Here is a 14,377-nt window from a genome sequence, read left to right as displayed (position 1 = left end):
TTCCAGAGCCCTAGAAACCATACTATGAATAATCAGTGGTCCCCAAGTTGGTTTTTCTAGTGTGGGAAGCCAGCCGGCCCCCCCACCACCACCACTCAGAAAAAAATATTTTTGGAAATATTTAAAAGGCAGAATATATTTCCCTAAAGGATTTTAAAAGCAGAAACCAACCCCATTCCCAAGTCTCTCTGTCCCAGACAGTAACCAAGTTTGCAAAAATGCAGATGTGATAATCTTGTTAAAAAGATTGGAGCCAGGAAGCTGGGATTAGGAAGAAAGATCCCTAGAATCAACAATTCCTCACACCAAAAATCTAAGAGTCATCAGCCACAGCCCCAGGGAAGCAGGATTGACCTTTGGGACATAATAGGATTAACCCACCACCATTAGAATACCAGAAAGGCACACTCAGACTCAGGTCAAAGTTCATGCCACAGGAACAACTCCAAACAAAAGGCTCAAGGTGGTATAAAAACCCACTTCCTACATTTGCTCTCGCTTTTTTTCTTCCAGAGCCATCTTTCTGTCTGGCTGTCCTCTTCAATAAACTGCAACCTTCCTTTCTAAAGCAGTCGCCATGTTGTTTATTCCTGTCTTGGACTGAACCATGATGAAGACTTTTCCTTCAACACTAGTGTGAGATTTAAAAACCCAAAATTTGATACTCACAACTCAAAGACAAGTCTGGTTAACAAAAACAAAGATTTATTGAAAAGAAATTGAAAATAATAAAGAAAATAATAAAGAAAGAAAGCGTTTGCAAACGCGGCCTCTTAGACCCTTCCCAAGTTGGATTGGGTTCAAAGAGCGCGCCGAGCAAGTTTCAAAGCAAGCATTTATACTTTCTTTTCTCAATACATGCCCCCCCAAGAAACTTAAGTTAGTCTTTGAAGTCATTTACATTTCTAAAAGATCTTCTTTGAACCTTTACTTGTAACAACTTCCTTACATTCGTCACTACACTATCTTGTTTTACTCACCTTCTTGAGGTGAGTATCCTTTTTAACATTTCAAAATAACTTTGTTGATTACCATGTGTGAATTCTCTGTCTAAGCAGGAAATAGATGGCCCCCACATCTTAGTGTTACATTTGATACAATTCATTGGTGTTACATTTGGTGTTACATTTGGTACCATTTATAAAAGAATAACCTTTATTTTCCTTTAATTCCACCCTTTTTCTGTTCTACCTGAATTATTTTTATACTTTTAGGAATTCATCATTTCCTATTTTTTTTTCAAATTCGTGTGGAAGCAAGTTATTGTATTCTGAATCTTCTTTCCCCAACCCTTGTTTTCCTACCTTCATTACTAACATTGTTTCTTTCTTCCCATTTTCAACTGAAGTTGTTATTAAAGTCATGTTCTTTTCATATAAGCAATCATCTGTACCTAAAGCATGAAACATTTGCTTTTATATAACTAATTTCCCAATATAAAGCACCTACAAAGTTGCTTGCACATAAACAAAGATACATATACATGATTACAAGCTTTCACATTTCTGTCAGTGACTTCTTTGACATATTCCTTATATGTAATATCGGACTGGGGTCTAATAATACAGTTTAGGGCCACAATGACAAAATAGAGAACCCATTTGGTTGGACAGTCCTTTTCTTTTTAAGTCAAATTAAAATAAGAAGTGATGTTCTCTCAAACTTCAAATTTGAAAATGAAACAATTGTTTGGGCCAGATCAGTAAAAAAATGTCTTTGATACTGAAGGAATCTCAAATGTGGTTTCCAGTTCAGGAAGATCAACTTGAACCCATATTTGTATCTGGTTCAATTGATAGCAAGTTCAAATGATACTGAAAAATCCATTGGTCTGGTTATCTTGAAGCACACTGGGTTGCAGGAATCCTTTTGATTATGCCAGGTTGAGTAGGATGTGCAAACATATTTGGCATTTAATGAGTACGCCTGTCTCCACACTTAGTCAGTCCATTTAGCTTGATTACAGTCAATAGCTTTACATGCATCAAAAAAAAAGTTTCTGGCACTTTTCCATAAGTCTGGTGTTATTCTTCCCCAAAAGGTAATGTTTGTATGTTCCTCCATATGTCCAGATTTAAAGTTGTTGTTAAAGCTGCACTGTATTGACAGGAGCATAATAAGTGACCCTGTTGCCCCTTTGCAAGTGGAATACGTAGCCTTGTTATAAACACAACCCCCTTTTGCCCATGGTCCTTCCTTCTACCAAAGAAGGTACGAGGGAAACAACAGTAGCAGAAGAAAAATATTGCAATACACAGTCCAGGTTCCAGGAACATGATTTTCAGGGTAGTCCAATCCATTGAGGTTTTTCTCATACTTGGATGGAAACAGTTCAACAGGCGAGGCAGGTTGAAATTTCATTTGCAGGCCGTCCAGCTGCAGAGCTTGTCACTGGAGAGGGAATGATGGGACTTTCCATGGACTCACACCGTGATTCCTTAAATCAGGACTTGTCATGGTTGAGACCACTCAGGACTGGTATTTCTAGGTGACATTTCTTTTCACCTGAACCCACTCTCCAGGAACAACAATGGCCAGAGACAGGTGGTAGGGCAGCCTGGGCCTGTACTGAGATAGAAGAGAAAACCTACGCCAGATTAAATATTGAGTAATTTTCTACTCTTCCTCATTGACATTCTTGAAAGTAACAAAAGTCTCCCATACATCATTTGAAAGGGACAAAGAGAGTTTTCCGATTGAGGCCTATATTGAAATGGCCTCAATGCCAAACTTTGTAAAGCTTTTTATTTACTTCTATTTATCACAGATTTGTTTAACTAAAATATAACAAAAACAAAGATTTAATAGTTGCTTCACAGTTTCTATTATAGGAATGAGAGAACTTGTGAACAAGAATGGAATGACAAACATCATACAGATATCTCCACTTTTTCAACACAATTTGAAATTAACATTCTTCATGGCAAAAATCTCAGAAGTTTCTGATAAAGCAAACCAGTCTTTCATTTATTACACATCCTATGAGGAGTGTTCATTGTGTAGTATCACCAGCATTTATCTCTTTTTTTTTGCTGCTTCTGTGTTCTAGCTAATTTTTTTCTGTCTTTTCAACTTCCATCCCCCATCATGCAACATCCACCTCTCACTTTCTTCTACTTTCCATATTTCTATAGTATATTCTTGTTCCTTCAGCATTCTAAGGCTTGTGTTAAGGCATACAATTCACACATGACCCCGTTAGTGGCAATCCCCTTGTTTCCAACAATTTTAATGCATGCAATTCACAAATTTGTGCAAACCAACTTAAAAACAACTTTTCTGTTTCTCCCTTCTCTTTTCCATTCATTCACTGCCCTTCTGGCACTCTGGCCTAACTTCTGTCTTTTCTGCTTCCACAGCTTCTATCAACTTTTGCATGAGCCAACTGTTTCCCTTAGCTATTAATCAGCCCTCTACATTTCTCTTCTCCAAAAGTATTGAAGATTCCATAATCATATTTGGAGTCAGTGTATATGTTCCCCTTTTCCTTTATTAACAATCTCAGAGCCTGTTGTAAGGCATAAAATCCACAGGTTAGTGCTGATTAAGGGAGGGAAATTCTCCCAGCTTCCACTTCCATTTTCTTTCCATTTACTATCCCACCTTCATTGTGTCTTTTTTTCCTTTTTTTTCCAACTACTTTGCTATGAGCAAGTGGATACCTCCTTTCGGCTTTCTGATTTAAAATCACCCACACTTAACAAGAAATGCTAACCACCAAGACTTCCCCAAATGTCAATTTTAGACAAAAATGCCACTGGCTGCCTCTTTCCCTAATAGTTTTGCATGCAAATCATTAGTCAAAACAACATAGCCATTCACAATCCTAAAAAAAAATCTTCCCAACTCCTTCCCTGTTCCAAACAAGGACAGAATTGCAATTCCCCCAATTCTCCCAGATATCACCTTCCATCAATGTGTCCTGCACACAGACACAAAAACATCAAAAACAAAAAAACCAAAAAAAAAACTCCACAAAAAGATTAGAGTAATTTCTAAAACTCAAAGATTTCCAAAAAAAATTGTCCAACAATTACTGTATCCTCTTTCCAAAAAAAATTACAAGCTGAAACTGCAAGAGTGGGCATTACATTTCACACCCACCCACCCTTCCTCTGACCAGAATTCTAAGCAGAAAAAATGGTTAAAATGACCAGCCCCCCTTCTCCCTCCCTCTCTCTCTCTCTCTTGTAAAGTAACTGGGGAGGGGGGAAGAGAAAGAGACAGGAGTAAAAGAAATTTTACAAAAATCTCACCACTAAATTTTTTTTGCTGTCCTTCACATGCATTTTCCATAAATTCTCTCACACATTGTCCATGAAACTTGTCTCATTGTTGTTTTTTCATTTACTTTTACAACAATAAAATCTGCAATTTACTATTCCTTTCACAGCCTGGGACTGGTGGGGGTGAGTGATGTTTGAAGGCTAACACTCACATTTACATATCAGCAAATTAACTCCTTCACTTCCATTCTGACTGCTTGCATAAACAATTTCACATACAAAAATTTCATTTCATACTTTCTCCAGACAAACCATACATTGTTAAATAAGGCCTTTTTGTTTGGTGTTATCAGAGAGGATTTTGACCCTCTTCCAAGTCTTGGAAATAACACAGAACAACACAGACATATATACACAGATACTATTAAAACATTTATTTAGACATATGGCTTATCTTACAAGACAAAACAAAACACACATATCAATTTGGGGTTTTAGGCCAAAACAGGTCTCCCCTTTTAATTAAAAAAGGGGAAAAAACATTTATGGTTACCTCCAATTTATCCCACCAACTTCAAAAGACAGTGGGGAAAGACTAAAAGGAATTTTGAACCTGGGGTCTTTTGCAAGTGTAAAGGGGGAGGGGAAAAGTAGCACCCTCCTCACCTCACCTTTGACAAAGGGAATTGAATAGTCCAAAGAGCTAGATTAAAAGAAAAAGATAGAAGAAAAACTTGCTTTTATTTCTTTGAATTTTCTTTTCTTTAGGTTTACAACAACAACTACAACAATTGCCCATCTTCTTTGAGAGTTTCCCTGATTATGGTTCCCTGAGGTTCTCGATCTTATGGCCACTCAAAATTTTCAACACCAGTTTGCTTCCCTTCAGGCTGTCCTTTCCCCTCACGGGTTAAGGAAATGCAACCTTTCAGGTCCGCACTCGCTTTGGACTTACCAGTGTTCCCAGAACACAGCCCATCACTCACACAGCCATTATCGCAGAAACCTCCCACAATCGCTCTCCTGACCACCCAGGTACAATTGCGTGCTTCCCTCCTTCGGGGCAAAAGTTTCTTACCTGGGCCAGTGCACTGGGTTACCTGGTCCTGGGCCTCAGTTGTTGACTCTCTTCCCTTTTTTTTTTCTATTCTTTGATTTTGTAGACCAGAATTGTTAATTTAGTTTGGCTCGGAGCCTGCAATGGGAAGCTAGATCTCAGACAACTCCAGGCAGTTGAAATCAACAGGCGCGCCCCTGGACTTTACTGAGAACAGCTCGCCCCAAGAGGCTCTTTCAAGCCCCACGTTTGGTCGCCAAGATTGTGAGATTTAAAAACCCAAAATTTGATACTCACAACTCAAAGACAAGTCTGGTTAACAAAAACAAAGATTTATTGAAAAGAAATTGAAAATAAAGAAAATAAGAAAGCGTTTGCAAACGCGGCCTCTTAGACCCTTCCCAAGTTGGATTGGGTTCAAAGAGCGCGCCGAGCAAGTTTCAAAGCAAGCATTTATACTTTCTTTTCTCAATACATGCCCCCCCAAGAAACTTAAGTTAGTCTTTGAAGTCATTTACATTTCTAAAAGATCTTCTTTGAACCTTTACTTCCAAAAGACTTATTGTAACAACTTCCTTACATTTGTCACTACACTATCTTGTTTTACTCACCTTCTTGAGGTGAGTATCCTTTTTAACATTTTAAAAGAACTTTGTTGATTACCATGTGTGAATTCTCTGTCTAAGCAGGAAATAGATGGCCCCCACATCTTAGTGTTACATTTGATACAATTCATTGGTGTTATATTTGGTGTTACATTTGGTACCATTTATAGAAGAATAACCTTTATTTATTTTCCTTTACTAGCTTCAGCCTATTCTGTAAATCATGGCACAATAATGGAGATAGAAAGCAGCTGCCAGGTGATCCCTCCTTTATTCCACACCTGGAAGGAGATAATTTGGTGAATGGAGATAAAGCACCCAAGGGAGCACCTTTGCTCACTAAAGTGCAGGGTGCTGCAACGCAGTGGCGCTTGCAGGATTTCATGCATTTATCTGCATAACCAAAGCAGCATCGCGTCATAAGGGCTGCTCATTTTTTAAAAAAAGATACACGTGACTCTCAACAAAGGGACAGAAGGAAACGGGGCGAAGTTCGGGTGGGATCGCTGCTGATCGTCTCCCTTAATTTGAGACGCACACACCACGGAGGCCTCCAAACCAGCGTTTCTCAATCTTAGTAAAACTCTCAGATGTGCGGACTTCAATTCCCAGAATTCTTAACGTTGCCAAGTTTGGGAAAACCCTACTCTATGCCAAGCAAAAAAAAAAAAAGCCCTCTGCCCACTGAAGGATCATGGGAGGAAAGCGGTTTATTGTAACTCAGCTGAGGCAAAACTAGGAAACGTTTCTTTCCGTTGCCCACGAGAGGGCTCTCGGCTTTTTCTTTTGCTCGTTCCGAAGTACCTGCTAGCTTTCCCCTTCGCTGCGAACAGCATGCAAGATTCCCGATTTGTTTTCCGGGTTATTGGGAAGTTGCAGTGATTGCTCCGCTTACACGGCCGTCCTATTTTGGATGCAAGGAGGTCTAGCAGAGACCTCTTTCTCCTTTTTGTCTTAACCCTAAAGTAAGAATTTTTTTCCCCCTTCTCTAGATATTCGGATAAAAAGGCTTCTTGGCACGTGGCTGAGCAAATAGAAAACTGGGGAGGGGGGGCGCGTCCCCGGGTGTCCCCATCCTTTCCTCTGTTCATCCACCCGCCTGCAGAACCACCTTTGCGTTTTCGTTCATAGCCTCGCGGAGTCTCTCCCAGCAGCAGAGAGAAATTGGCCGGGTTGCAGAGCAGTCAGAGAAGAGGGTGGGTGGGTGGAAGACGGTGGCGATGGAGGAGGGGTTGACAAGCACAACGCCCGGGGTCTCATTTGAGCCCTGGCTTTGCTGACCGGCTTCTCTCTCCAATTCGGAGAGAGTGAACTGGACGGAGATTTCTGACTGTAGATTTTTGCGATGCAAAAATCAGTTTTTTCTCTCTGGTGTTGTGGTTTGGTATGCTGGACTGCAAGGCGATCAAACCAGTCAGTCCTAGAGGAGATCAACCCTGACTGCTCTTTCGAAGGCCAGATCCTGAAGTTGAAACTCAAATACTTTGGCCACCTAATGAGAAGGAAGGACTCACTGCAGAAGAGCCTAATGCTGGGAAAGATTGAGGGCAAGAGAAGAAGGGGACGACAGAGAATGAGGTGGCTGGATGGAGTCACTGAAGCAGTAGGCGTGAGCTTAAATGGACTCCAGAAGATGGTAGAGGACAGGAAGGCCTGGAGGAACTTTGTCCATAGGGTCGCGATGGGTCAGACACGACTTCGCAACCAACAACAACAACATGCTGGTCTGACAGCCGTGGACAGGAAAGTATTACAGAGGGTAGTGAGCACAGCACAAGACATTGTGGGCTGTCCCCTGACACCACTGGATGACATCGCCAGGGCTTGGAAGAGTGAGGAAGATTCTCAGGCATGACTCACACCTTGGACGGTATCTCTTTACTCTCCTACCATCCGGTAGGAGATACAGGAGTATAGCCAGCCGTACCAACAGGCTGAAAAATAGCTTTTATCCGTGGGCTGTTAGGCTTTTAAATGGGATATAATCTCTGTGAATTTATGCAGAATTGACTTGGGAGGCCGGTGTGTGGTGTAGTTGGTTCACATGGTGTGGTAGGATGCAGGGTTTGTTGTCAGTGTGTTGGGGGGAGAGAGCAGGGGGGGGGAGGCTCAGCTAATCTCAATGTACACATGTACTTTGACAATAAAGGTTGATTGAGGAAAAGAGAGTAGATGATTTAAATGAAACACTTCTTCAGGCTAATAAGGAGTTAGAGACAACAGTCATTTTTCTGGAAGCAGAAAAGGCTGCTCATTATCTACGCTTCCAAAATGTTCAAGAAAAAAGAGGGGAAGATTTGTTGGTTATGATGGCAGAACTAATGGCAAAGGCACTCGGTGTAGGGAAGGAGGAAATGCTGGCGGAAATTGACGAAACATACAGGGTTCAAACTAATTATGCGAGAAGGCACAACCTCCCAAAAGAAGTACATGTAAGGCTAGTTAAAAAATCAATTTGGGATGAGCTTCTGCATAGATCTAGAGAGGAACGATTAGAATTTCGGGGCCAACCAATTACCATCCTTAAACAGATACCTAAAAGGATGAGGGATCTGAGACGTGGCTATCAATTCTTAACATCTAAATTAATTAGGGAAAATGTAAACTTTAGATGGCTAACTCCAGAGGGTATTCTAGTCACGTGGCAGGATAGAAGGCATAGACTGGACACGATAGAGAAGGTAGAAGATTTTTACAAACTCCACTTTCATAGACAATAAAGGTTGATTATTATTATTATTATTGGAGGGATAATCATATAGGCAAGGGGGACTCCAGGCAGCATCGGATGGCAAGCAACCGGGCCCTCTTATTTGCAGGGGAAAGGAAGCAGAATTAGGAGATTGTGGTGATATTTTTGCTTTGGACAGGGGCAGAATAGACAAAGCAGCCAGTGTATGTCTACGCTTCTCTCTGCCTACCCCACTCGGTCACTTATGAAGTGTTTTACATGCCTTGTATCTTGCTTCTGCTCATCATGGGTTCAGTTTTTCATTCCCTTTGCTATTTTTGTTTTCAGTGTGCCCAATAAGTCAGATGTGTTTTCCTTTTCTCCTAAAACTAGTTGCAAAGTTTCTTTTGAGATGGACCCACAGACGTTTCTACTTTCCCAAATCCCAGCAGAGGAAACAATTTCTTGGGCCCCAGTGAATCAGCTGGGTGGCTGGTGTAGAAGAAGATCTGCTTGGACAGCATCCATGAAAGCTCCAGAAGCCCATCGCTTTGGGAAAGAGGAACCGGTTGGCATCGCTGGGGATGTCAAGATGGACGTGAATGCCCTGCTCAAAGACATTGAGGAGTACAACAGGCAGAGGTTTCGTTCCGATGCTCTTCCTTTGGGAGAAAGTCCCTGGCAGACTCTGTTCCAGCTGGGAGAGGCCGCTCAGAGATGGCTAAGACCGCAGGACCGCACCAAAGGACAGATTGTGGACGTGGTCATCTTGGAGCAGTTTCTGCACGTGCTTCCTTTGGGAATGCAGGCTTGGGTGAGAGCCAGGAAGCCAGGTAGCAGCCAGGAGGCAGCTCAGCTGGCTGAAGCTTACCTGCAGCAACAGGTATTCTTGCTAATAAGAAAGGGACCCCCTGATTCTTGGTCTAACGCTAGGAATGTTGCTGTTCCTCTGACCACAAGCACTGGTAAAGCAAGAGGGGTTTTTTGTTGGGCTGGATTCTGAATCCACCTGAATTTGTCCTGCAATAGGGTACAAATGGAGTGGACAGTAGAAAGAAGGAAGGATAGAAACTTCATCTCCCTTGATAACAGTTCCCAACTTTCTAGGAAAGCCTGTCCTTACTTGGAGAGCTACAGATATAACATACACCCCAATATCTTGGTTCAGACCTTCCTAATTACAAATCCTGGGTTGGTATCTTAGGTTCCCATAACATCTTATAGCTGTATTATGACTTAATCCAATGGCCTGGTTAACATAAGTCAGTGCCTTGTTTTCTATGGCTTGCTGAACCACAAATCAAAACCACAAGTTAAAATAGTAAGTTGTATCCCAGTCGTAGGAATATGGTTACATTTCTAATCTGTACCCTGCTACTTGTTAGGGGAGCCTTTGCTTCAACATTACGTTTAAGTTTCAAATACCAGACAGCTTTATATAAACTTTGCTAAGGAATTAAAAATTCAAGATGCAGCAGGTTTATTACTGAGTATTTTTGCTAAATGGCATGGTTATCAGTCATCAAAGTAGTAGACATTAATTTATTCAATGTTCTTCCTCTTCTAGTGTCCTGTGGCATTCCAGGATGTGGCTGTACATTTCACCCAAGAGGAATGGGACCTTCTAAATGAGGAGCAAAGAATATTGTATTACACTGTCATGCAAGAAAATTCTGAGAACATGACCTCTTTAGGTAATGTTCCCATTCCTGTAAGATCATGGACTCCTTTCTGAAGCTGTCAGCTCCATTTTGCTTATATAACGGACCTTGCGAGTTATTATTTATTAAGCAGATGTAATAATCCAGGAGCAAATTACGTTTTACTTGGGAATCTTATGTGTTGGATTGAGCTGAGAAAGGACAGATGCAAGGTTTCCTGAGGTTTCCATGTCTTAGCGTGGACTTTAACCTGGTTCTTCCCAAATTTAGTCCAGCATTTTAACTACACTACACTAGTAGTCAATTCTACCTTGTTTGGTTCTTTGTATTCTCTGAACTTGGTTGTTTTCCCACAAAAAAATCAGAGATGACCAAGAGGTTCAGTATCATTTTGCACCGTGCAGGAAATGGTACCAGAGAAACAATTAAGGAAAACAATATTTTGATCAGGGCACTATAAAAAAAAGAAATTGGACTCTAATCTGTCACCTGAGGTGTACCTATATTAGAATTCTGAGCTAGCTAATTACCCAGCCTGTCCTTGCATGAGACATTTTATTGTGTTATATAGCTATAAAGAAAATCAATAATCTTCCTCTCTTTTGTTATGTTTCTTTCCTTTGCTTGCTCTAGAGCTTTTGATTTCCAAACCAGATCCGAGTCTCCAGCCTGACTGGGACGAAGAGTCACAGATAGCTGATCTCCAGACATTCAAGGGGAAAGACTCTATTGTTGAAGGAGTTGTGAATTGGGAGGACATAACTGTGGTTGGTGAGAAAGTCTTTCTGTAACAAAAGAATCCAGCTATTTTACGTCTTATTGGGTTACATGTTACTTTTTTTTCAAAGTCAAGTACTTTGACTCAACTGTCCCACATCCAGACCCACGGCAGTTGGAAGATACAACATTGATCAGAATGTCCACAGTGTTATTCCTTTAGTACATACAGTCTAGCTTGTCTTCTGGTGGACATTTTCCTTTCCCCCCCCCCCCATTAACCTAACTGTTGCCCTACTGATTTCATTACTTCCCACTGTCAGGGACCTGGATTGGCTGTACAAAATCAGAGACGTGTTTCAGGGCTCACAATAACCACTGAACCATTCTAGTGAATGCCCTCAGCAGAATCTGGGGGTGTCCATTCCGATTCAGCAGCCCTCTTTGCCCATTTTAATTGGCCCATTGCAGCTGCCGTAACTCTAAGTCCCAGTAAATCTAAACTCCACCCAATAAGGTAGTCTCATGTCTGCAAACCACAGAAAGTTGCACACATTTGGACCGCTAACCAAAAATGTGACAGATAATTAGACCCACTGGGTGTGGTGGTGTTAGTTGCAAAGTCTCGTGTCTGACCCATCGCGACCCCATGGACAATGTTCCTCCAGGCCTTCCTGTCCTCTACCATCTTCTGGAGTCCATTTAGGCTCACGCTTACTGCTTCAGTGACTCCATCCAGCCACCTCATTCTCTGTCATCCCCTTCTTCTCTTGCCCTCAATCTTTCCCAGCATTAGGCTCTTCTCTAGTGAGTCCTTCCTTCTCATTAGGTGGCCAAAGTATTTGAGTTTCATCTTCAGGATCTGGCCTTCTAAAGAGCAGTCAGGGTTGATCTCTAGGACTGCCCGGTTTGATTGCCTTGCAGTCCAAGGGACTCGCAGGAGTCTTCTCCAGCACCATAGTTCAAAGGCCTCAATTCTTTGGCGCTCAGCCTTTCTTATGGTCCAACTTTCACAGCCATACATTGCAACTGGGAAGACCATAGCCTTGACTATATGCACTTTTGTTGGCAAGGTGATGTCTCTGCTTTTTAGTGTGCTGTCTAGATTTGCCATGGCTTTCCTCCCCAGGAGCAAGCGTCTTTTAATTTCTTGACTGCAGTCCCCATCTGTGGTGATCTTGGAGCCCAGGAAAATAAAATCTGTCACTACCTCCATTTCTTCCTCATCTATTTGCCAAGAATTGAGAGGGCCGGATGCCATGATCTTGGTTTTCTTAATGTTTAGTTTCAACCCAACTTTTGCACTCTCCTTCTTCACTCACAAGAGGCTGTTTAGTTCCTCTTCACTTTCTGCTATTAGAGTGGTATCATCTGCATATCTTAGGTTGTTGATATTTCTCCCAGCAATCTTAATTCCAACTTTTGATTCATATAGCCCTGCCTTTCTCATGATGTGCTCTGCATATAAGTTAAACAGGCAGGGCGACAGTATACAGCCTTGCTGGACTCCTTTCCCAATTTTGAACCAATCAGTGGTTCCGTGTCCAGTTCTCACTGTTGCTTCTTGACATGCATATAGGTTTCTCAAGAGGCAAATAAGATGGTCTGGTACTCCCATCTCTTTAAGAACTTGCCACAGTTTGTTGTGATCCACACAATCAAAGGCTTTAACATAGTCAATGAAGCAGAAGTAGATGTTTTTCTGGAACTCCCTAGCTTTCTCCATGATCCAGCATATGTTGGCAATTTGATCTCTAGTTCCTCTGCCTCTTCGAAATCCTGCCTGTACGTCTGGTAGTTCTCGATCCACATACTTCTGGAGTCTAGCTTGTAGGATTTTAAGTATAATTTTACTAGCATGAGAAATGAGTGCAATGGTGCAATAGTTTGAACATTCTTTGGCACTGCCTTTCTTTGGAATTGTAATGTAATCTGATCTTTTCCAATCCTATGGCCACTGTTGAATTTTCCAAATTTGCTGGCAAATTGAGTGTAGCACTTTTACTGCATCATCTTTTAAGATTTTGAATAGCTCAGCTGGAATACTGTCACCTCCACTAGCTTTGTTATTGCTCAGCTTTCCTAAGGCCCACTTCACTTCACATTCTAGGATGTCTGGCTCGAGGTCAGTGATCACCTCATCGTGGCTATCATGGACGTTAAGCTCATTCTTGTATAGTTCTTCTGTGTAATTTTGCCACCTCTTCTTAATCTTTTCTGCCTCTGTTAGGTCCCTGCCATTTTGGTCATTTATCATGCCCATTTTTGCATGAAACGTTCCCTTCATCTCTCCAATTTTCTTGAAGAGATCTCTGGTCCTCCCTATTCTATTGTTTTCTTCTGTTTCTTTGCACTGTTCATTTTAAGAAGGCATTCTTATCTCTTCTAGCTATTCTCTGGAATTCTGCATTCAATTGGGCGTATCTTTCTTTTTCTCCCTTGCCCTTCACTATACTGAGAGTATAGTGGCCAGCAAAACATCCCAGAAGGACTTGGATGTCGCCCCTAAATCAATCCTAGCCAGCCAGCATGGTAATATGTTGAATTAAAGCCTGAGAAAAACTGGTCATCACTGAAGATAAAGCTTTAGATTTTGATGACTTTTAGACATCTAGTAATAGTCTTTTTACCTGCATGGTTTCTAATATTTCCTCTGGCTTCACTTTTTTTCCTTATTTTAGAATTGCCACCCCAATATCCATATGACTGCCTCCGTAATGGTGAATCTGACATGATCTTCCAGATTGGAAGAGATGGGATGATTCAGGAGTCTGAGAAAAGGAATCATCTGAGGGATTCTTCTCCAGGTGAGCTGTTAGGGTTAGGGGTTTTGAGTTTTTGAAGCCACCTGGGAAGATGAGTGTGGGAAGAAAGAAGACAGGTGACACTGTTAAGACAGATCTTGGTTGCTTCTCCAATTTGAATGAGCAAAACATAAGCCCTCTGGAACAGAATATTCCAAAAAATGCAGAACAGTTTTCCTGCATTTCCAGCATTCCTGGGGGGGGGGGGGCGGGGGTAGCCCAGCAGTTTTTGATTATTCTTGAAAATATTCCAGTGCCACCGCAATTCATTTTTCCCACCTATTTTCCATCCTTATTACATCTGAATCTAGAATGTCAGCTGAAGTGAGGAATTTTTGTACTGTACTGTTCATTTTTGATAGTTCCCTTCATGACTTGGGACCAGGTTATCTCAGGGACCATCTCTTGCCAGTCACATCCACCCAACCCACTCGAGCAGGGAGGCAAGGAATGTTGTGGGTCCCATCCCCTAAAGAGGTACATCTGGTGGGACCCAGAAGAAAATCCTTCTCCATGGGGCTCCCTCCCTTTGGAATATTATTCCTTCAGAAATTAGACTGGACCCCACACTCTGACACTTTTGTAAGGTCCTGAAGATGCGATTTTGCCACTGGGCTTGGAGAACCCAGAGTTGGA

The 14,377-nt window shown here is 41.6% G+C and overlaps 1 protein-coding gene across 3 annotated transcripts in view; it reads left to right on the top strand.

Annotated features, from left to right (window-relative positions):
- Window positions 1–14,377, top strand: part of LOC308663565 (uncharacterized protein) — a 103,875-nt gene that overhangs the window by 85,960 nt on the left and 3,538 nt on the right. Inside the window, exons 1-5 of one of the 3 annotated variants that reach the window (XM_081320094.1) lie at window positions 6,738–6,853; window positions 8,953–9,442; window positions 10,127–10,253; window positions 10,854–10,991; window positions 13,619–13,744. In XM_081320094.1, the coding sequence (XP_081176220.1) occupies window positions 8,972–9,442; window positions 10,127–10,253; window positions 10,854–10,991; window positions 13,619–13,744 (862 nt within the window). In that variant the 5' untranslated portion in view covers window positions 6,738–6,853; window positions 8,953–8,971. Of the gene's footprint in view, window positions 1–6,737; window positions 6,854–8,610; window positions 9,443–10,126; window positions 10,254–10,853; window positions 10,992–13,618; window positions 13,745–14,377 lie in introns of those variants that run through there. The other 2 variants (XM_081320092.1, XM_081320093.1) reach the window with 2 other exon arrangements.

This window comes from Vipera berus (assembly GCF_964194415.1).
Source record: "Vipera berus genome assembly, chromosome: 2".
Taxonomy (NCBI): domain Eukaryota; kingdom Metazoa; phylum Chordata; class Lepidosauria; order Squamata; family Viperidae; genus Vipera; species Vipera berus.
Note: the sequence above shows the minus strand (reverse complement) of the source record. Positions and strands in the feature narration are given on the sequence as shown.